Source organism: Corapipo altera, unplaced genomic scaffold (assembly GCF_003945725.1).
Source record: "Corapipo altera isolate COAL_440 unplaced genomic scaffold, ASM394572v1 1, whole genome shotgun sequence".
NCBI classification, from domain to species: Eukaryota; Metazoa; Chordata; class Aves; order Passeriformes; family Pipridae; genus Corapipo; species Corapipo altera.
The window spans coordinates 10,370,506-10,385,749 of record NW_020884873.1 but is presented as its reverse complement, the minus strand read 5'-3'; the positions used below and the strand labels follow the sequence as shown (position 1 = coordinate 10,385,749).

Below are 15,244 nucleotides of genomic sequence, written 5' to 3'. Positions count from 1 at the left end.
AAGCTTCCCCCACATCATCCCAGTTGGAGCACACACCACTGGGAAACTTCTCAATCACTGGGAGGAGTGCCAGGCAGCAGCGGGGCAACACAAAATAGCCATCACCAGCTTCAGCCTGCAGGGTAGAAAGGAGGTGGCCATGCCAGTGGCCACCCTCACACAGACCCTTTGTCTCACTGCTCACTGCTGCAGGCAGTGGCTCTGCAGCCCTGGTGGGACACTGCTGTGTGCCATTATTCAGCTCACCACAGACTTCCTCACTGTTGGTGTCATGGCATGGTGGGGAGTTAACTTCAGCAGTTAACTTCAGCAGCTGCAATATGCCTGCTTTTCTTGACCTAAACCCAGTGGGGACAGAGGAAGGACAGGATGCCACAGAGGCGGTCGAACTTGACATAGCAGAACAAGGTGAGAAGAGATGTCAGCAATGAGACCAGGAAACAAAGCAAAGTTCTTTGCCAGCATTAATTGCAAAGCCTCCAGAATGCAGGAGCTTCCTACCATTTGCTGAGAAGACAGGCCATGATTCCTCTCTTGTGCACCACGACGTAGGTACTTTCACTTTTCCTTCTTCCACATTCCTTGCCCAGTCTCCCTTCGGCACATCAGTACCATCATAGGCAGGAATCAACCCTAAGTGATCGTATCAGTTAATTGTACACTCAGTGGTGCTGGTTTCAGCAGCAGTAGGTGTCACTGCATCAGGGTATGCAAGCCAATCTCATCCCTATTCCAGGCTAGAGTGAATGCTGAAGTTTAGCGCTTTACGCTGGAAAAAGAATAGCCCCTACCAAGAAAACTATCCCCTCAAACCATCAAGGGAATGATATTTGTTAACCACATTATGAAGTATTCCAAAGCTACTACTAAAGTTGAACAAAGATTAAAAAAAGTATTAATAAAGAGTAATTTATTCAGTGTGAATTCAAAGGACATTCCACCATTCATTACAGGACGACACACTGGGTCTCAACGCTGTACTCCAAGATATAGGCAGGGTAAATTTGTTGCTTCTCAAAGATGACAAAGATGGAAGGGTCTATCGGGTCATCCACACAGCTGTCATAAAGTCTGTTTGAATTGTTGGCTCGGGCTGGAGGGCGACAGTATTCAGAGTTTCCCTGAACAAAGTCTCCAACGAGAACTTGAGCTACAAACATGGTGTAGCGACCACTGCGAGCAGAACAGTACTGGTGAGAATAGCTGGCATCTCGGGCAAAGTAGCTTCCTAGGGACCAGAAAAAGGCACAGGTAAGACAATACAGCAGCTGAGGAACAAGCACCTGCAGTCAGCACTTTGGCAGCCAGTGATTCAACAACTCCAGGTAGCCCTACACACATTCTTGCCGAGATGGCAACACACGTTGGCTTATTTTAAAGCATCAACAAACTCTAGTCATATTTTGCCATCAACCTCCCAGTCCCACCTGCCCAAGAGCTTTGCAGAACTGCAGGTACCTGAAGCAAAGAGAGGTGCTTTTAGTCCCTCCTGGAATGGGATTGCTGTGGATGCTGTCTGCAGCAATGCAGATGGAGGCAGGGGAGAGTGCCCTAATGGCAGGAGTGCAGGGTTCAGGGACAGTCAGTCACCTCACACCCACATACCAGCCTGGCCAGGGTCTGCAGCTCATGCTGCTACAGCCCCTACACCCACACTTTTGCACTTGTACCTTTTCCATACATTGTCCCATGGGTCCCACAGAGCCTCCAGTCAAAGTTCTGCTCACAGATGGCAGCCACGTGGGATGGATTTGTCCCATGGAACAGGAGCCGCTCATCCACCCTTTTTGATTTACTGACCTTCTTCATCTTCTCTTTTTGCCTAGAGACCAAAAAAAAAAAAAGAAAAAAAAGAATGACTTGTTATCCTGGTTCACATGAGGACAACTTCCCAACTCAGCTCCTCCTACTTTTGGGTCATGGAGAAACAGTGACACAAACCACTCTCAGTGGGGTTACTGCCTGCTTTGCACTTCTGTTGGTACCCTGCTGCACAGCTGGCTCGTGCCAGCAAAACAAAAAGTTCTCAGCATCACTATGGACTGTGTCACCCACAACTTCATACCACATGAGAGAGTAAAGAGACAAACATCTCTTGACTGGAAATTGGTCAGTTCTCATGTTATATAAATCCTGAATGCATAAATATGATTATAAAACTGAGCTGTATGAACCCACAGTGAAGATTGTATAATCTCTGCCCCACCTTTATCACAAAAAAAGTCCCTCCCTTTTTTTTTTTAAACTCCTGCATGGAAGAAACTAAAACCAAAGGAATAAACTTGAGCTCAGTTATGATGAAGGAAAAGAATTTATTTTTTTAATAACACTAGCAAGAATCACACACAACCCTGTTAGGTTATGTGATAAAAGGCTCATTTCTACACACACAAAAGAGCACAGAGGCAACCCCAATCACAGAGAGGAGCCCCAGTCTCCTTGAAGGGCTGCCCCAGGGGAGCCTCAGCCCCAGGGGAGCCTCAATCCCAGAGATCAGGGAGACACTTGGCACCATGAACAATGGAACAGGCCCAGATCAGCTCACAGACATAAAGAGGGTACTGCCCATGAGAGTATGGGACTTGTTATGGGACAGAGGGGAAGTGCATTTGGGGATTGCACAGGACTTACAATGCGATGTTTAACAAGAGGAACTGTAGGTGGGAGAAGGGTGAGATCAGGATGGCCTGAGAAAGATAAACAGGAAAATAGATGGATAAGGGGGTAAAAAGGGTTGGTTGTGTAAAAACAGGCCACTTCCTGGTTAGTAGGCTGGTCTGGCCACATCCAGTGCCTGATCAGTACAGTCTGCCCTATCTTCTCATTAAACTCCAATTTCTAACTCTTACATTGGTGATGGAGTCTCCAGCCTGGGGGCATGCATGTGTGTGCAGGTCTGGGTGTGGCAACTGGAGTAGGACCTAGGGTCACAGGAGCCATATATCCACAGCCCCAGCAACTGCAGCAAACGAGGGTACGTGTGCCAGTGTGTGACCACCAGCCAGTGTAAGGTTGGACAGCCAGTAAGGAGGGGAGCTGGCCCAGGAGTCAGGTTTTGGAGCAGTCATAAGTCTAGGCCAGATGCTGGAGAGACCAGAAGGTCTGAGCTTGCTTATGAGTGGGACTGGGAGGTCCAGGCCAATCGCTGAAGACACTGTGAAATCTACCAAGACCCATTTGCATGTGTATGTGTCTATGCAAAACATAACTGGAGATGAGAGGACCCAGGGGCCAGCAGATGAGTAGGCTAAGACCAGCTCCTAGAGGGATCCATCAATGTATATGTATTCCATTAACAGACTTTTATACTGACGTTCATTTTGACACTCATTTCTGTTCAGCCAGAGGAAGGGATAGCAATTCGTAAACAGCATTGGTGCTGTTTATGACTGCAGGAGTGCTGTGCTGCCTGTGTTGATTTCTCTGTGTGTATTCAAATATTTTCTGTGTATGCACATGCCCCTACTGGGAGCATGTGCTGAACCTCACTACCAACCAGACCCGGGAACACAGGTACATGGCAGCCTCACCTCTGCTGAGCCACTGGATTTAGCAACTCCTAAGGTGGGCTATGGAGGACAATAGATTAGGAAATGTTGGTCTTCTGATACCACAAGGAAAATGAAAAAAAATAGATACAAACCACTGAAAAAGTTCCCAAAGTGTTGGGTTCTGGATCCTCTGAAGTTGGTTGATGCAATAATCTTTCATCGTCTTTTCAAACAGCCTTTTGATTTTTCCATATTCGTGGGAATCAAAGCTGAGCTGTATCAACTGAAAATTTTAAAAACGCCAAAAATAGGGTATTACTGACAGTAACAACTCCCAGTCCTCCCAAAGGACTCATCAACCTCCTCACATCTACATAAAAATCACAAGCTCCTTCTGTTTTTCCTGTTAACCATCCTCTCCCCATGAGGAAGCCCAGACACTGAGGGAAATCAATGCAATCCCATATGAGCTTCCTTTGGTGGACACACCTCTGCATCCAGATTATTTTGAGTTCAGAGTAACCTGAAGTTGAAATGCACAGCAGTATTCAGGCTGGAGAAGAGTGGAAAGTCTTGCCTTAATCTGACACCCTAGCTCCTTCCCTACAGGGCTAAGCTGTTGTTTTACCACAGCAAATAACATTTTGCCTCAAATCAACAGGGGAAATATTACAATACCCCCTTAAGATGCAATTCCTCCAGTTTATCAGACGACGAGGTGCCTTGGGACAGTGCAAAGGACACGTCAGACCAGTAATGGCCAAAAGAGCCTTTCTTATCCTGCGTGGTATCATAGGGGTTTCTCAGAGAGCTTCCCAGGAAACACCCATCTATTCTGACTGTGAAACTGTCAGTCTTGTTTCACATCATAGTTGCTTATTTTTATAAGACATGTTTAAAAGCTGGGAACATCTCAACTGCCTTGACTCATGTTCTCAGGAAAATCAGTATAGGACACAATTCATCCTACCCACTGGAGAGCTGGAAAGACCTACCTTGAACCCAATGTCAGGTAGTGCAGACTGGTCCCATTGTGGAGGATAGACAGAAGATAGAGTCATGTTTTGGCTGCAGAAGAGAAAGAGGAGCAATTTAGTCAATACTTCTGACCAAAACCCCCTTCTGAAGAATCCAACCACGGGCTCTACAGCAGCATTCAGGTATCCCTGGATTTTTATTTTTGTTTTACTTTTCTCAGAACTATTATCCCTTTCCCCGGTTTAGATTTCCACACACATCCTAGCAGCACTGATGCATCCCTTGGCAGGTCAAGATACTGGTAGAAGAGCTTCAAATGAGAAGTAACAGGTTCCTAGCTCGCTGGTTTATCCAACTGCTCCAGGCAGCCCTCCACGTGTGCTATCTGAACATCTCAAGGAAACCAGAGCATGAGCCCTCTCCTTCCATGTGGCCATTCTTCTCTGATTCACTGGCCAGATGGGTGGCCAGTGGTACCCGTCCCCAGGACCAAGCCAGCCAGGAGCCCATGGATGCACAGCTGTTCCCTGCAGGCACTACTGCACCAGTCAGTGCTCAACAACTTCCAGCACTATGCCTTCCTGGCACCCAGGTTTTTAACCCAGGTAATAGGAGCATCATCATCCATTCAGGATCTATAGTTCATTTTGGTTCACGGTTTTTTTTAATTAACCCCCCCTTTGGTTGAACCAGCCCTTAAATTGAACGCTCAGTTTCACACGTACTTTCTATCGGTGAGTTTCTGAAGCAAAGGCAGCTCTTTTTAAAATAAATCAGTAGCACAACTGACATTTACAGCAGATGTGCTCCAATTCTGTTAAGCTGAACTTCCTTCACAAAAAGCCATGAGATAGGACGCCTCAAGTAAGTGCCTCTAGTTCATTTAATTTAGGGGGATTTGCCTGAATTTGTGTTTCAATATATCCTCAGCTCTCCAGGGAATGGTATCCATATGTTCCACAGCTCTTGGGATTGGCAGTCTCTTGCTCCTAATCTCTGCACAGTTTATTTATTAGCTTTGAGGCATAAATCAAGGAGTAAAAATTCCTGGCACTGTTGGGTCAGCCTTACATAGCCTTGCCTCTCACAGAGAACAAATCCACTCTAGTGGTCTCTCACAGCTGCCAGACACTGCCACCAAACATCTCCCCAGAGTGCTTCACAGAAGTGTTGCATAATTTACAAATACTGTAGATACAAAATTTACCATTAAACGAGTCATCTAAAAATGAATTTAAGAAATCTAAAATTGCATTTTAGACAGGTAGGAGGAACTTTTTAGCAGAAAGGTGTTGTCCTATAGAGACATTGTTAAATAATGCATATATATTACCTTCTGTCTTGTCCACCTTCAGGTAACAGATGTTTTGGCAGTCGAATAACATTTCTTTGTGTTTTAAAGAGCAAATTTGTTTGGACCATGTCTTCAAAGAAAAACACAATAACTCAAAAATTCATTGTCCAGGAACACACTCTTATATGTTAAGTAAAAATAAAAGAGGGGGTAGCCCTGAATATTGCATTGTGGTGCTCTCTCTATCCCACCCGCCCCAGTCCAGACTTCATTACCGTTCCCACTTGCACTGCTCCTACTTGGAGATCAGCGAGCACAGGTTGTGAAACTCAAAGGCAACCAATCACCAACTGCACCTGCATATGTATTTGCACCCAGGCTGCCAGACAGAGAAAATTAGGTCTGATGGTAGGCCTGCAGCAGGGAAGAGTTTTCAATACAATGGGGGCCATAAACCTGGCTTTCCTGGCAGCACAAGGTTGTTATGTGGTGCTAAGAGGAAAGTCTGCCCTCTCTTCTTGGTCCTGTAACAATATCACAGAGCACACGCTGTGTGACATGGCTAATTACCCATTGTTTCCTCCTTTAAACACCACTTTTGATTCATGCCAGGAAACAGATTTAAAGTTTGGAAAGCTAACAGGAGTTTTAAGATGGGTAAATAAATTAGAAACAGAAAAGCATTTCTCATTTTCCCGTTTCTCCCTCTATGCAACCAGCCCTAAGTTTTCGTTAGCTGCACTCTGTGCTTTCTCTCCCCGTAATTAGCTTGCAAGATATCCACTATGGTCTCACTTCTCCACCACTTGACTTTTAAATCTTTTGTTTTGGTTTTTTTTCTGGTTTCTCGTTCCTTCTCTTTAGTTGTATAAACCCAAATAAACAATCCAGGTGCCATGAAGCATTTACTCTCGACCCTTCTTCTGAATATACAATATTGTCAGAGATGCTTTTTTGACTACAGATGCCCAAGTGTAGAAGCTTGAGCAAGGCATCTCAGAACTGCAGAGAAATGTACATACTGCTTAAGTTCTGTAGCATTGGAGAAAATTTGCAGGAGGAAAAAGACCTGTTCAAAGAGATGCAGACATAGGGTGAAAGCTCTGCATGGAAGATACCTTCGAGCCAGCTGCACTGTGTAACAGACTTAAAACAAGGATATACTTCACCTGCAAAGTTTATCTTATAGTGCTGAGAACCAGCCGAGAAAAAAATAACAGCGTTCTTGTCAGCTAGATATTCATTTTCCAGAAATGCAGATGTTACACTGGCAGAGCAGTGATCTGGATGCTGTAGAAAGAAAAATGAAATTATACCTGTTAGAAACCACCCTTTGGTTTAGGAGTCACTGTGGGGAAGTACCAGTGTTTCCCCAGGCCCCTATTATGTGATGCTGCTCTGAAGTACCTCTCTAAGGTTTAAAGCATTTTGTTCTGCAGTGACAGAGGGGTACCCCACAGAGAACAGTTGCTTGTAACAACAGCAACAAGGCAGCCTTCAGCCTGTGTGGTCAGCTTCAGCCAAAAGATGTCTGTCAACTCTGGAAAATGCACACGCTTTCAAAGCCAGTTCTTTAAAAGCTTTTGCAGAGTTCCAGTCCTGCTTTGAGGGACAATTAATAAGACAATTCCACCCGAGCATCGGAGCAGCACTGCAAGGGCACCCAGCGGTGCGTGTAGAACACACCAGCTGCAGAACAACGTGCCCTAAATAACTGTCCAAAGATGGTTTAACAAAAGCTTTTGGCATCAACAGCAGATGGATCTCACCTCTTTCCCATACTCAATCCACTGCTCAGAATCATCAAGCCAATACCAGGAGTACTCCATTTCAGGAAGAGACAGATGAATCCAGAGACAACACAGGTGCAGAAGAGCTGATCAGTACTTGGCTGCTTGCTCTGCCCTACATTGAAAGAGAAATCCAGATTCAAGTAGGATCTTCCAAAGCTGTCAAAATATGCAATATCCCTGGTCTGATCAGAAATCTAATCATTTCTAAAAAAGGAGACCCCCTTCAGCTGGGAAGTGCAGGTTTGCCCCAGAACCAAGCTACTGCTGTTTATACATTTATGTGGCTGTCTCAGTTTAAAGAGACTGGAGTGTTTTGCTAAGGAGGACAAGTTATGAGGTAGACCAAACTCCTCTCTCTCAGCAATTGTAAATCCAAATTTAAGAGGCTCCAACTGAGGAAGCACGGAAAAAGGAAGAAATAACAACCCTTTATTAAAGGATATGTATATTGGCGAAAACAGTAACAGAACACAAAAACAACTAAGCAATAGCCCTGTACCCAAAAGTCCCCTTCAAAAAGCAAACAGGCTGATACTTCTCTGTCCCCTAGCGCGGTTCTGATCATGGTTGGCAGGAGCGCTGCTGGATCACTGGAGGAGCAGAGCCTGCAGTGCTCTGTGGCGGTCAGGAGGGGGCGCTGTTGGGCTCTGGCGGTCACCGCGGGGGTCCCGGATGGCAGGAGAAGCCGCAATGGAGATTTCCCAGCTCCAAGGAGGGGAAGGGGACAAGGGGAAAGAAGGGCGGTTTCTTTCCCACGAAACTCACTTTGTCTGCGGCTGGCTGCGGTCGGGACTCCTCCGTTTCCCCGACGAGCACAAACTCTCCGATGAATTCTGAGCAGATTCGGGCTGGAGGCAGGGGCAGCGCGCAGGCAAGCTGAGGAGAGCAGCCAGATGACCAGGTCGAGAGCAAAACGGCCTCAAAGTTTTTCCAACATACACACACACCTTGCCTCCCTTAAGGCAAAAAGTGAAATGCTCCCTGTTTGTAAGGAGAGGAGAAAATACTCCATCCCCCTCCCTGAAGATTTGGAAGGGCCATTAGCCTAGAATGTAGTTCTGCCAGCCAGCTCCTTTGTGTAGTTAATCACCCAAGGCAGAGAGCTGTCCTCCCCATTCAATATCCTTCCCCCACATGCAGCAAGGCAAAGGAAAATTCCCGTTTGGATTTCTTAGAAAAAGTAAACCCGTGACAGTGGCATGGTAAGCACCACAGAAATAACCCTGACCTCTCTGTCTTGGACCTGTATCACTGTTTTTCTCTACAATATATCTTTCTAAAATACACATTGTAAGGAAATACACTTGACACAATAAACTCAGCTTGTTGCATGAAGGCCAGTGATGCCACCTGGCTAATAGGCTTCTGAGCAGTGTGTGATCAGCTGCAGAAGTCAGAGTGCTTTCAGAAGGCACTGATAGCATCATCCCTCCTTCAATGTTCAGGAAAACAAAGCTGCTGCTCACAGGTACTGTACCATGTCCTGCTGATGCTCAGGTCCTGGCAGTGGTTGGCTGAAGGGATGGCCTCTGTGAGCAAAGCCCCTGGGGTGCCCCACACCAGACACAGCCAGCTCAATAGACCCACTGCGGGACACAGCTGAGCTCATCAGCCAAGCTGGTGGCGCCTCTGAGAAAGCTGCTGAGCAGTGAGGAGTAAGGAAAAATGTGAGAGAAAAAACCCTGTAGACTCCCAGGTCAGTGAAGAAGGAGGGGAAGACATGGTCCAGGTGCTGGAGAAGAGATTCCATTGCAGCCCTTAGAGAAGGCCATGGTGAGGCAGGCTGCCTCCCCGCAACCTGTGGAGGACCATGGTGGTACAGATATCCACATTGCAGCCCATGGAGAACCCCATGCTGCAGCATGTGGGCAGGCCCTCAAGGAAGCTGCAGTCCATGGAGAGGAACCCTTGCTAGAGCAGGCTTATCCTGAAGGACTGCAGCCCATGGGAAATGAATCGTTCTGGAGCATGGGAAATTTTTGAGCATGATGGAGGTACAGAGGGCAACTCTCACTGAGTTACCGAGGACAACATCCATTTCCCTTCCCTGCTGTATTGTGGGGGGGAGGGTGGGGAGGTGGGGGTAGGGGCAGGGGGAGGTAGAAAAGTCATGAACAAAGGAGTGAAGTTGAATCTGAGAAGACGGGGAGTGATCTTCTTGTCTTTATCTCAATTCATGAACTTTTCCATCTTATTTTCTCTCTCCTTTTGAGGATGAAGAGTGAGAGCTAGCCGGGTGTCCGACAGCCAGACAAGGTCAAATTCCTTGGAGCGGGGGATGTCATTACTTACCAGCAAAGTCTCTGCTCTGCACTCTACCCTAGAGACACAGCACCTACAAAGAGAAGAAGCTGAAAGAGGTAGCCACGAATAATTCCGATTCAGAGGATTTTACTTTGCTTGCTGCTGTGCTTCAGCCTCCATTCAGTGTCCCAGTTTTGAACCTAGACAACACTTACTTCACCACTTCACTGTCCCTGCAACATTAACTATTGTGGATCACATACCCATAGCTGAGAGCTGCCCCCCTGCCAGCTGTGGAGCTTGCAAGGGTCTGTGGCAAGGGTCTGCTCTGAGCTCCCTGAAGAATTTGAACTCAATACGGAAACAGAAACTGGAAATGATCATGTATCCGGCTCTGACGTCCTTCATACTTCGGCAGGGATCATGGGAATTTGGAGCAGGCTAGTGAGAGGAAATGGTTATAGGAGGAGCTCCCTCACAGAGCTATTTACAGTGCAAAGGTCCACACAACAAAGGCTTGGCAGTCCCTGGACTGCCAGAAGAAAGAGCAAGGAAAGACTCAAGTCTCCTTTGCAGATGTCGCTTGTTCCAGTGCTGCCTTCAGACCACAGTCGCTCTTTCTGCTCAGTAACAGCAGCCAGGTCTGTTCCTAGAAAATGCTCCAAACTCATCTTCTCAACCATTGCAGGAGATCAGTCCCACTGCAGGAGATTCAAGAGATCCAGCAGGAGGTTTCTTTGGATGTGGCCGTCCCTTTTCTCCCCTCTGCACAGCACAATGCTGCTGCTGCTAGCACTGGCTGAAGAATTTGAAGTTTGTGGATTTGAAATGTGGGATTTGAGGGGAATGGGGGAAATGGAGAGGAAAGTAGACAAGTGGGGTGTAATGATACTTCCAAGCAGCTTTTCTCCACTGCTGCCTCCCCCCCTCTTTACTCTATCCCCACTCCATAGGCAGATGCTAAACCCTGCTGGCTCCCCTGCCAAGATCCAGGGCTCCCAGTCCGCCCTAATCACATGAGCCTTCAAAAATGTCCAGTTATGCCTTGCTTTCACTTTCCACTTTCTGCTCCTTACAGGGATTTTCCACTCACCAACTAACCCCAACTAAAAATAAACAAAGGTGAAACACTTAAAAAGCAAACAAATACTTTGCTGGAAGGACAGGTAGTGTCCTTCACCTTTTGCTGAAAATTTCTCTATTGGATCTTGTGCATCTGTAAATTTTTTTTATATCTCTACAGGAATAACTTGATACAGAGGGAATTTCAAACATAAAAAGCAGCCTCATGCTACCTTTTCTCTCACACAAGGAGAAAAGACAAATTAATGAAATATAAACATGGCTTACAGTACTACTAACTCTAACAGACCTTAAAGCCAAGCCAAGAAATCCCCAACTTCCTGTGTCTCTGACCCTCCCTGCTCAGCAGCAACCCCAGGAAAGGTGTAACAGCCTGGCATGTGCCACCTCCCTGGCAGGCTGCCCAGCTACCACCCTTGGAACCTGGGGGCATCAACCTTGTGCCCGACAGGTTGGATGAGCCTGTTGAACCCCTGCTCTGCATAGGAAAGGTGCCCCAGGTGCAGTAAGACCTTCAAAAATAAAGTACAACTGGCCTGTGGGAACTCCTTGTGAACTCCCAACAGCACATCTGTACCTTGCTGTCTCTGTCGAAGCCTCTCTCCGTGGGACAGCATGGATACCTCTGTGCCACGGACCCTCAGGAAAACGGAGCTGAGTAACATTTCCTTCTGGTTATTGCGACATACGCATGCGCGTCTGCCAGGCGTGAGCACACCCAGCCAGGCACAGCAGACGTTTCTGGCAGATACATCTGCAAAATCAGCATCATTACGAAGCAGCATGATTTATTCCTACTGCTTGGTTCCCCTTCTTTGCACACCGGCACTTACCTGAAGCCGATTCCTCCCAGCTTTCTAGTGGCCGGGGATATTCGGGACCTTCTCCTTTCATCAAGGAGTAGCTTCTGCTGAACATCATTCTTTGAAAGCCAAAAGCTGGTGATACCTTGCAAAGTGAACCCCAAACCTCAGTGCAGAAAGTGGGTACATCACTCAACATGCTCTCCCCAGGTTGGTTATCACACTGCTGGCAGGGTTGCAGTATTCAGCACTGCATGGAGCCACACAAACCAGTGTGTGCCAAGCACAGAGCCCTGTGAGGCAGGCTCAGTCAGCCCTCTGAGCTGTGCACAGTCCCAAGTGTTTGCATTCCTGTACCTTGAAGTCTGATCCTCAGCTCTGCTCTTCCCCATGGAAATCAGAGAAGGGTTAGGAGCTTTCCAGTCTGACCCCAAGCCTTGCAGTCTAAAATGCTGACAGTGTTTCCCAACAAAGCACTGAAGCATAAAACTTAACAGCAGGTCAAGTAGTCTTGACTATGCAAACTTTTTCAGATGTAAACATTACTTTAATTTTTTTTTGTTACACAAATTGCATTCAGTTGGATTACCCCGAACATTTTTATTTCACAATGATCCAGTCACACTAGATCAGTAGCGGCTGAAACACACAAATCTCTGTTTGAGTTTCTGGAAAGGGTGCACTCTGAGTGCATTTTATAGACATAGTATTAAAAAAAAAATTCAAAACATAACGCCACAAATGTGATTATGAAGCTGAACTTACTTTCTTCCGCATCTGGCCTGTCTTGTCTGGCTTTTGACCTGCTATGTAGTATCTGGCTTTCATCTCCCTAGTAGCATAACTTTTATGCTTTTATGCTTCCCTTTGACTGATGAGATTTATAGGATCAGGTCCTAGAGTTTCATTTTTGCTTATGTGAATTCTCTAGTAAAATACGCTTCTGAACTGAAGCTAAGAACTTCAGTATGCATGAGATAGCTCTAGGACAAACATTCTGGCTTGGTAGAAAATGTTTACACAGCTTTGCTGGGAGCAGCATACCCATCCTCTCTAAAAGCAAACAACTCTCCACAAACTGGAGACTAGAGCTCACTGTAAACCGATACCTTCTGAGCATCTTTTTTTTTATTGTTTTTATCCCTTTTAATTGCAATGTCCTCCATGGAGCTGTTGAACCTCAGATTTCTCACTGTCAGTGCAGCCACAGTACTATATCTGTCTGTATTTCCAGTATCTGACAGGTCTTGGAGCAGACATCATATATATAGCCCTGCAAGATCATATTCCTGCACAGTCAGCAGAGGCACCCAAGTGTGGTTTCCCTGCATATGTCAAACGATTTATCCTGTATAAAAAAACCCCACGGTCCTCCAGGTGGGGTTTCTTAGTTTCCTCCCAGGAATTTCAATTCTTGTTCACTTTTTCTCTTTAGAGGAAACAGACAAAGAAGGGACATTTCACCCTTTCTCTGTGCCTGTCTGCAGACACACAGCAGCTCTGTTGCAGTTTCAGACTGCTCCAGGGTTTGATGTGGGAGTACTGGTGCTACAGCATGGACACGCTCTGCTCACAGGGGTCTTGCAGCATGGGACCAGGCTGGCAGCACCTCATGCTTCTACCTCAAGCTGTGGAAAATCCCCCAAATCAGCACCTAAGCAGGTGGGCTCGGGAAATGTTGGGGTGACCAGGCTCACCTGGTTCTGCAAGGTCTTCTGCAGGTTGGTTCCCCAACCACCGACACGGGGTCCTGTCCGTGGGCTGCTGTGGAAAGGTGTGCCAAAAGGTTCAGCTTCAGCAAAGCCTGGCATGAGGAGGGACCAACTCTTGTCTGGGTTCCTGGAAACATTTCTAGATCTCATTTGAAACCACACTATCATTTAAAGCCAGTATCTTCTCCTGTAGGTTTTCTCAATGGTTTTCTCAATAAGACTGGATTTCCTGTTGGACGATGTCCAGCAGCTTGTAAATTAAATTGGAGTGGGGGAAGTGGGGAAATGAGCCCTACCAACCACACTGCTGCTGTCCCAGCTTAATTCAGCACAGGAACAGGAAGCAGTCATAACAAGAATAACTCTCAATTCCTTTGAAAAAAAACCACCCACCTTACTTAGTTCCAAAATTTTACAAGTTCCAGTAGATGACATCGGATTTGTAAATGGTATTTTGTTTTTATTGTAATACACAAATGCTGGATACAAAAGATTAAAAATGCTCTGTGTTCTGCTGTTGCTCTCTCCAGCAGTCATTAGAGGAGTCCCAGCGTGCTACTTCCCACCTTTTAGGAAACGATTAACTATTACGTGATTGGAAATAGCTAATTGCTGTTTTATCTGGACATAACGTTGCCACATTAATAATGTAAACCAAAGTAATCCAATAATGGAAACCTCTCCTATGCCATTAGTTCAAATGAGCATTTACGTATTGAATCAGCAAGTCATTCGCTGGAGAGCAGTGGGGCTGGGAAGTTGAGGAAGGGATCAGGATCTATTCCTTCGGATTCCAGCTGATATTCAGCTGGTTTTGTTAAATATGTTTGTACATTTTAAAATGTCATTTCAGAAAAATAAAATTCAAAGCTAAAAGATTATTTCAAAGCTAAAAAACTTATTCTGCTTATAGAATAATCAAAATAAAACATTCTGACCTTACTTTGTTAATATTTGAATTTGAAATGGTTTTAAAATATATCATTAATCTCAATCTCTACTATCTGGTGAATGAAATTTTATTCCCCTGCCTCCTCCTTTCCAATTCATCTCCCTTTTCTCTAATCTGCTCTCCCCACCCCTTTGCCTTCATAATACTTGCTCATAGCACAGATACTATAGCACTTCAGTTTGAAACCTGGGTTTGGCTTCCGTATATTGGATTCTATGTACTGCAACATGCTCCCTTCCTCTATTTGCCAAGTAAGGAAAATAAAATATTGTGTGTGTATACACACACAGTTTTATTTAGGACCGGGCTAGGCTGCAAAATTAGGATCTTGATTTCAAAGACACTGTAGACAAAGCAAGTTCATTTCAGAGAGCCAGATTTTTCTTCTGAAAAAAGAAAAGGGCAGAAGCAGATGTGATACGTGCATCCCAATCCCAACTGGCAAGCTTGGGAACACTTGCATCAAGGTTTTGGCCCAGGTTCATCCTCATTTGCAGTCACTAAAAGAATAAAAGCATGGCCTGGTTTTGGAAGGATCAAAGGTGTCAGAAATGGAGTAAGTAGATTTTATTTTCTCCTGTGAGTTCTGATAGTTTTCTCAATAAGTCTTGATTTCTTGTTGGACAACTTCCAGCAGTAACTGTAGCTTGTGTGTAAGATAATCTGAAAGGGTGGGAAAAAAAGGAAGGAAGCTTAGTCCAGAGGAAATCCTGATATATGGCTGAAAATAAGAGCTACATGCAAAGGAAATCTGTACTAGACACTGCATGGAGCAGACATGTATTTCATTTACAGGGCCACATCTGTGCCTTAACCGCCCTGGCCTCTTCCCCAAGCAGACAGACCTCAGGCAGCACAGTCTTCTCCTACCAGTCCTCCCCCCAGCCTTTCAGC

At 45.8% G+C, this 15,244-nt stretch overlaps 2 protein-coding genes across 5 annotated transcripts in view; both read right to left on the bottom strand.

Annotated features, from left to right (window-relative positions):
- Positions 1-886: 886 nt before the first annotated feature.
- On the bottom strand, positions 887-14,512 carry LOC113956326 (poly [ADP-ribose] polymerase 12-like). Of its 3 annotated transcripts, XM_027662748.1 has the most exons (11): positions 11,717-14,512; positions 11,461-11,637; positions 9,849-9,891; positions 8,322-8,512; positions 7,533-7,668; positions 6,933-7,053; positions 5,803-5,893; positions 4,487-4,559; positions 3,644-3,774; positions 1,671-1,822; positions 887-1,228 (listed from the first exon to the last, which is right to left on the bottom strand). In XM_027662748.1, the coding sequence occupies exons 5-11, from the start codon at positions 7,590-7,592 to the stop codon at positions 948-950; spliced, it is 909 nt and encodes a 302-aa protein (XP_027518549.1). In that variant the 5' UTR covers positions 7,593-7,668; positions 8,322-8,512; positions 9,849-9,891; positions 11,461-11,637; positions 11,717-14,512; the 3' UTR covers positions 887-947. The 3 variants fall into 3 exon arrangements, with proteins under 3 accessions (XP_027518549.1, XP_027518567.1, XP_027518558.1); XM_027662766.1 differs by lacking the exons at positions 7,533-7,668; positions 8,322-8,512; positions 9,849-9,891; positions 11,461-11,637; positions 11,717-14,512 and adding an exon at positions 6,786-6,832 and having other exon boundaries at positions 6,933-7,035; XM_027662757.1 differs by lacking the exons at positions 6,933-7,053; positions 7,533-7,668; positions 8,322-8,512; ... (1 more) ...; positions 11,461-11,637; positions 11,717-14,512 and adding an exon at positions 6,786-6,925.
- A 390-nt stretch (positions 14,513-14,902) lies between these two features.
- LOC113956318 (cystine/glutamate transporter-like) overlaps positions 14,903-15,244 on the bottom strand; it is a 15,551-nt gene continuing 15,209 nt past the window's right edge. For both annotated transcript variants that reach the window (XM_027662727.1, XM_027662737.1), the window contains exon 13: positions 14,903-15,013. In XM_027662727.1, the coding sequence (XP_027518528.1) occupies positions 14,949-15,013 (65 nt within the window). In that variant the 3' untranslated portion in view covers positions 14,903-14,948. The remainder of the gene's footprint in view (positions 15,014-15,244) is intronic.

Excerpts from the sequence above, each read along its gene's own strand:
- LOC113956326 (XM_027662748.1), bottom strand. The coding sequence starts at position 7,592 with ATGGAGTACTCCTGGTATTGGCTTGATGATTCTGAGCAGTGGATTGAG. Across the intron at positions 4,560-5,802 it reads GAAGGTGGACAAGACAGAAG|CCAAAACATGACTCTATCTT; the intron begins GTAATATATATG and ends TCTCTTCTGCAG. Across the intron at positions 3,775-4,486 it reads TACCTGACATTGGGTTCAAG|TTGATACAGCTCAGCTTTGA; the intron begins GTAGGTCTTTCC and ends TAAAATTTTCAG.